Genomic DNA, 6,769 nt, shown 5'->3' on the forward strand with positions numbered 1-6,769 from the left:
CTTCACCTACTGGAACTGCTATCTTGTGCTGAACGAGTCCGAGAAGTTTCGAGTAAGTGTCGACTCTGGCTGGCCGAAGAAGCAACGACTGAACTACACCGGCAATTTCAGCGGCAGCAGCGGTGGTTCCCACGACCTCCCCGAGACGACGCAGGAGTTCCCCACGCCGCGTTCGGTCGGTGGCCGACCTCGCCCGATGGGGCGCAAGCGCGCTCAGCGGGAGGCGAGGGGGAACGCCGGGGCTTCCCAGGAGGTCCAGTCGGCATCCCCCCTTGGCCAATCCACCGAGGATCTCAAATTCTTCGCTCGCGCCCAAACGCGCGCTCAGTTGATCAAGACGATGGCCGAATAGCGGGTGGCGACAGATCCCGTAGAGAAGAGCGTGCTTCAAACCTTGCTCATGAGCCTGCAGGACGAGTTGGAGGCGGCACGGAGGGAGACCGGCGGCGGTGGTGGCGGCGGCGATGTTGGCGACAGCACGGAGGCGGCGACGACGGAGACGAGGAGTGAATTGACACTCCTTTTTATTATTGTATTTTTTTAATTAATGTATTTTTTTAAATTATTGTACTTTTTTAAATTTTAATATTATTATTAAACTTTTCTCGTATTTGTCTCTTAAATTAAATTTCGTATATTGTGTGATTGTTAATTATTTCATTTTGTATATATTTGTTAATAGTGATGTGGATATTATGTGGCTAGGCTATGGCTGGGCTATTGCTGGGCTATTTGCTTGTTTTGATGATGTGGCAGGAGGATTTTTAGTGCTGATGATGTGGCAGTGGCTAGGCTATGGCTCGGCTATTCCTATTGTGGATGGTCTTAGTGGCTTTATTTGGGTGACATTCAAGATTGTAACTTTGAAATGGGGATTAGATATGTGGATCTTTAAATGCAAAGAGATTTTGGATTTATGGATGCTTCATTGCTATTTATTCCATTTTTTATTTCTTAGCATCAAGGTTTTTACTATGTGGGTATCTTGTTTGTTGCAATTTTTTTCTATAAGAGGACACCTTCAAAAGTATGCAACTTGTCTAGCCTAATATTCCATCCGTTCCAAAGAAGATGACTAATTTCTTAGATCACACGAGAACGAGATTTTATGTAGTTTTATTTTGTGATAGGTGGAGAGAATAAATGTAAAAGAGATGGAATAAAGTAGAGATAAATGAGTTTCTATTTGTAGTAATAAGTCGTGAGACAAATTAAAAAGGAAAGTGAATATTATTGATAGGATAAAAAGAATACTATTTGTTCAAACAATAATAAATTAGTTTTTCAATAAATCTGAAGAAAATGTTATACGAGAGAGAATGTAACTTTCAAATTTTGGATTTCTCTATTTCGAAATGTACCAAACGTTTGATATGAATGGTATATATTGAACTAATTCATTACTATCATCTCAACTAAAATCGCACATGACAAAATTCATAATTTTAGTCAATAATCAGCAAAATTCAAACAACAACAAACCAACAAACAAAGAATCAAATGAAATATACCTAGAATGTAAAGTAAAGAGATTATTTCTTTACAAGATTTAAAAACAAAATCAATATTACTAACAGAAAATCCACATAGATTGTTATTTATGTGTACAGTGTACTTAATTTAGAGGATCATGAAATTGAAACTTTTTTTTTATATGGAATTGAAACCCAATTCTAAATCCGAAATTTTTTATGGTACCAAATAGTAAGTTGAAAATTAGATTATTTGTTTCCAAATTCACCAATTTCATGATACCAAACAAAACATATTTTAGAAATATTTATCCTTACATACCAAAACAAGCCTTACTTAGTCGATCTTCTAGATAATCAAGATATAAAATGGTGGAGAACAATCTAGAAATATTTATATGTGATAAAAACACATTAAAAAAATAAAGATTATAAATTAGGAGAGAGCCAACTAGCGGTGCCGCTTTCTCCGTTGAGATGGTAACATACATACCCTCTAGGCAGATGAGATGTATTTGATCAAACATAAAATACCAGACAAATGAGATATATCTTGTTTTCTATTTGTTGATTAAGATAAAAAAAACTCTGTATCAATTAAATACATTTTTGATTTATAATATTTAACTAATAATAGTAATTATTGTGTAGCGGTAGCTATATACTCCTTCCGTCTCATGAGTATTACGCGAAACCAAATAAGTAGTACTAGTACTTTATTTAAATAAGTGAAAAAAATTATATTGCAATGAGAAAACTATAAAGAACTACTCCATAATTCAATGCAAAATATAAACTTTAATCATTTGCAATTACATACAGAAATAAATGACTACTCCTCTAGTCTATTGAACTACTTTCGTTTCTCTAGTCAAATACTGCTAGTCAATAAGAGCATCCATTATGGGACCGCCGCGCCTATAGCCCCGGCGGGGCGGTCCCGGGGCGGTTTATAGTGAAGGAGATGTCCGTCCCCGGGGCGGACGAGGAAATGGGGGGCGGTAGGCGGCGGACGACGGATAGGCAAAACGAGGGCAAGGACTCGCCGGGCGTCCTTTCGCCGCGCCTATAGGTGCTGGCCATAGTGGCCAGCGATCGGCGCGCCGACGCTCCTCGATCGAATTTTTAATTTTTTTTTTAATTACCTCTATAAATACTACTCTCCACCACCCTCCAACCGGGGCAAGCTCTACACCAAATCGAAGAGCATTGCCGTGGCAGGGGTGTGGGATGCTATCACATCAGACCCCATGGTGGGCACCGATCAGCCCGAGGAGAGCTTTTGTGAATATTCGGCCCAATTACCTTGTTTTTAGTTGACAGAGTTTTTAGTTGTATTTTATTTTAAATATTCGTTGTATAATTTTACCCTTTTGCAATACAACGACTATTCGGCCCAATTACCTCATTTTCTAATTATTTACATTGCAATGATTTTAATTATACTAGATTGAAACTAAAAACATTATAGAATGAAAATTAATTATAAAATTTAGAGGCTATTGGAAGTGTACACCATAGTGGCAGAAACAAAATTTTGGGACTATGGAAAAAAAACTGGGGCTATGGACAAAAACTGGGGTGGAGCTATTGGGGTGTCCGCCTTATAGTGGACACCCTAATATCCGTAACCTAGAAGGATTGTGTTGGTTCCAAAACGAATTGGAGAGTAAGAATGAGCATCAATGAGTGGAGGCAGCCACCCTCATTGAGAGGTGGAATAATTTTTTGCACATATTACTTCTTGCTTATCTCAAAACTTTCGACTATTGACGCGAACCATCTTGGTTGAGTTCAGCAAACCTTGTCGCCACCCTCGTTGAGAGCCTCAAGAACTTCTCTGTGCATCTCCTCACACAAATTTCTTCTTGCTTGCCTAAAGTTTTACGGTAGAAGGAAGTTACGCAGTCATTGAAGCATCTTTGTGAAAGCTTGCTATACAAACCAAGGCTGCAGTGGCCAACAAAGGATTTCATCAGCTGAAAAGCCCAAATAACCAGTGAAGCAATACAGTTGTTAGTCGTTACTACCACTAATAATGCAATGAGAATTCTTTAAGAGGAGTGTTACACTGTTATGATAGGCAAAGCAAGGCTCAAATAACTTGGGGTAGAACCATTAAAAAACAAAGTTAATCAACTTCAGCAGCAAAAGAAGATACATTTCATCTGTCAACATCAATTCTTGAGGAATTTCCATGTGATTAGAAGTTGCGGGGCTTCATTTTTGAGCAAGCTACTATTGACGAAATGCAACATAATTATTTAACTGAATTTGATAGGAGAACGATATTTTTTATATATATACAAGTCAAATGGTTAACAGAAAGATCATAATCCAGTTGCTGACACATTTCCATATCACTTACTACAACAAAAGGAACAAAATATCTCTGGTTCAAACAGATATTTGACAGTAGCTATTGAAATGTGTTCTGAAACTATAATCACGTCGATAAGCAAACAGAAAACCAAATTAAGGCTGGGAAATGTCAATACTTGGATGATAGCAGCATATTTTTGGGATTTAACAAGGTCATAAACACTCAAGAAAGACATCAGAACCATACTACTTAAGAGTGACTCTTCAAATATACTCATTACCCTATTGTAAGTAAGGAAACAGAGCAAAAAAACATTCCGACTTTGAGTTGCAACATCTTCTAACACTTGTCAGAAAATCAGACCTTCCTAGCGACGATCATTCACAAAAGACATTCTAAAGGAAATGGAAAGACATAAGGCCATTCTAAATCAACAATATATCGAAATTAAAGTAACCAATTCAACCTATGTCAAAGAGATGGTGGAAATTATATTTTCAAAATAGATGTCATTCCCTTAACGTCCAATTGCACCAAAGTCGAGAAATGCACTGGTTTTAAGGAGAATATTTGTTTTTGCTTCATGTATAAAGTTGCACAAATTCATAGCCAATGCAACCTATAAAACCTGAAGCTGCCAAAAGCAAACACACATACCCAAAACATTTAGTTTGAAAACTTGCAAGAAATTCGCTTTCACTAAATATATACGGAATTTGCATAAGTAAACGACAAGCTAGACTATTCGAATTTGCTTTTTAAACCATACCAAATTTTAGAGCAAAGAGAAGGGGGAAATACACAATCAGATGAAGAGCGCGAGTAAAACCAAAGATTAACAAGCAATGTAAATACAATTTCACAGTTCTAACAACAAGGTTGCTGTTAAAATTATAGAATTTTGTGAATGCATATGTACCTGTCGCGCGTTTGCATCTGGTCGATAATCGAAGAAATTCGTGCTTGATCGGACTCGGAGAGAGATGAGATATCCGTTTCTAACAAGTTCTTATCCATGAATTGAAGCGTCGATATATGGATCTGAATTCTATTGATTCATAAATGGAAATTGAGAGCTTCGTTTATATAGAGCTCAGGATTTGGTCGCAAGTTAGGGTTTAGGTTAAGGGTTTAGTGACTCTAGCGCCGCCTCCTATCAAAAGGGTACACAATTTATAGGCATTGATTTTATAATTACAGAAAGAAAGAGTGAAATGCACCAAATGACTCTAACTTATTTTTTGCACTTGTTGCACCAACGACTCATAATAAAAAAAATATATATTATCAGAGGGGCCTAACATTAAATATAATCACGAATGAAGTTTTTTTAGCCACATTTCGGACAAAAATGCCCAAATAGCTTGAAAGGCATTTTTGACAATGCCTAAACTCACTGACATATGAATTCTGTCATATTTCTGTCAGTAGCTTCTTAAGTGATTTCCTAATAAGTTCTAGTACTTCAAACGTGATTAAAGTTTTGTCAATATTTGTACAAAAAAAATTCCTATGTCCCTATATTTATAGTTAGTGGTAACAATATAGTACTAGTTATATCATGTATGAAATTAATTGAGAAACAAAAATATGAAAAAGTGAAGTTATTTATGCAATAAAATCCAAATCAATAATACACATAATAAAAAATATTTCACATTTAATTAAATGATACAATCATGATTTTATTGAAACATTGACATTTAAAATATTATTTCATTATATATCATCGAACTAATTTGTTACTCTAAGCCTAACTCTAAGACGATTTTTATGATTGATATTTTATTGATGTAATTTTAATTTAGCTCAAACTGAAATTTTTAACATCATATGAACATTCAATCTTTAGATATAAATTTGCATAGTTTATTGCCATTCGTGATAAAATTGAAACGTGAGTAATATTTTGAAAAAGTTTAAGCATGTGATATTAGCTATTTAATCCTTCAAGATTTTTTATTAATAATAGTATTTGAATTAAGACAATGTAAATTTATAAATTAATACTGCAAAATTAGGATATTTTCATAATAAATAAAATTGATCCATAAATCAATGTAAATAAAATAAATTACGGGAAATAAAAACACGAAAAAATACCAAAAAATGAGTTCTATAAGGAATAAATGGTCTCATTTTATTATGTTCATATTAATTAATGCAGATAATGATAAATATGTATATTATAAAAAATTAGAAAGGGTAAATAATGATAAAATTTTAATTACGTATGAAGTTCAAAAAATTATTAGAAAATTACATAAGAAATTGCTGACAGAAATGTGGCATAAATTACATGTCAGCAATATAATGGAGTGACAAAAATGCCCTTTTAGGGCCAGAGGGTGTTTTGGTCCGAAAAAACTTCATTTGTGATTATATTTAACGTTAGGCCCCTCTGGTGCCTATTTTTTTGTTAGGGGTCACTGGTGTAACAAGTGCAAAAGTTAGGGTCATTTGGTGGAGTTCACTCTTACAGAAAAGGTTAAAAGTTAGTATTTTAATTTGTTAAAAATTACTCCCTCCGTCCACCATTAGGAGTCTCATTTATGGGCGGCGGGGTTTTAAGAAATGTTAAGAAAAGTGAGTGGAAAAAAAGTTAGTGGAATAGAGGTCCCACTTGTATATATTAGTTTTAAATGAAATGTGAGTGGAATGTGTTAGTGGAAGGTGGAACCCTATTTTCATTTATGGTAAAAGTAAACCGAGACTCCTATTCGCGGATGAACTAAAATGGAAAAACGGGACTCTTATTCGTGGACAGAAGGAGTATTATCCTTAAACAAATGTTTAAAAATTTTCAGGATTAGTAGTCAAGATTCATGGTTGTTAGAATGAAATCGCATAATATCGGGAGAATATTATGTGATTGATACCAAGAATATATTGTGCCTAAATTAGAGAAAGCAATTAATGTAGATTTAGGTTTACCATATGTGTAGTTTTTCTAGCCTATAACTATGTAGTCTCT

At 35.0% G+C, this 6,769-nt stretch overlaps 1 protein-coding gene across 1 annotated transcript; it reads right to left on the reverse strand.

Moving 5' to 3' along the window:
- Window positions 1–2,940: 2,940 nt before the first annotated feature.
- LOC121811251 (mitochondrial import inner membrane translocase subunit Tim9-like) lies at window positions 2,941–4,926 on the reverse strand. Its single transcript, XM_042212070.1, has 2 exons — window positions 4,715–4,926; window positions 2,941–3,422 (listed from the first exon to the last, which is right to left on the reverse strand). Exons 1-2 carry the CDS (start codon window positions 4,810–4,812, stop codon window positions 3,239–3,241), a joined length of 282 nt encoding a protein of 93 aa, XP_042068004.1. The 5' UTR covers window positions 4,813–4,926; the 3' UTR covers window positions 2,941–3,238.
- Between the last annotated feature and the right edge of the window lie 1,843 nt (window positions 4,927–6,769).

The sequence above is a fragment of the Salvia splendens genome, chromosome 7 (genome assembly GCF_004379255.2).
Source record: "Salvia splendens isolate huo1 chromosome 7, SspV2, whole genome shotgun sequence".
NCBI classification, from domain to species: domain Eukaryota; kingdom Viridiplantae; phylum Streptophyta; class Magnoliopsida; order Lamiales; family Lamiaceae; genus Salvia; species Salvia splendens.

Coding starts and splice junctions, on each gene's coding strand:
- LOC121811251 (XM_042212070.1), bottom strand. CDS start 4,812: ATGGATAAGAACTTGTTAGAAACGGATATCTCATCTCTCTCCGAGTCC. Junction 3,423..4,714: donor CAGATGCAAACGCGCGACAG/GTACATATGCAT, acceptor TGGCCACTGCAG/CCTTGGTTTGTATAGCAAGC.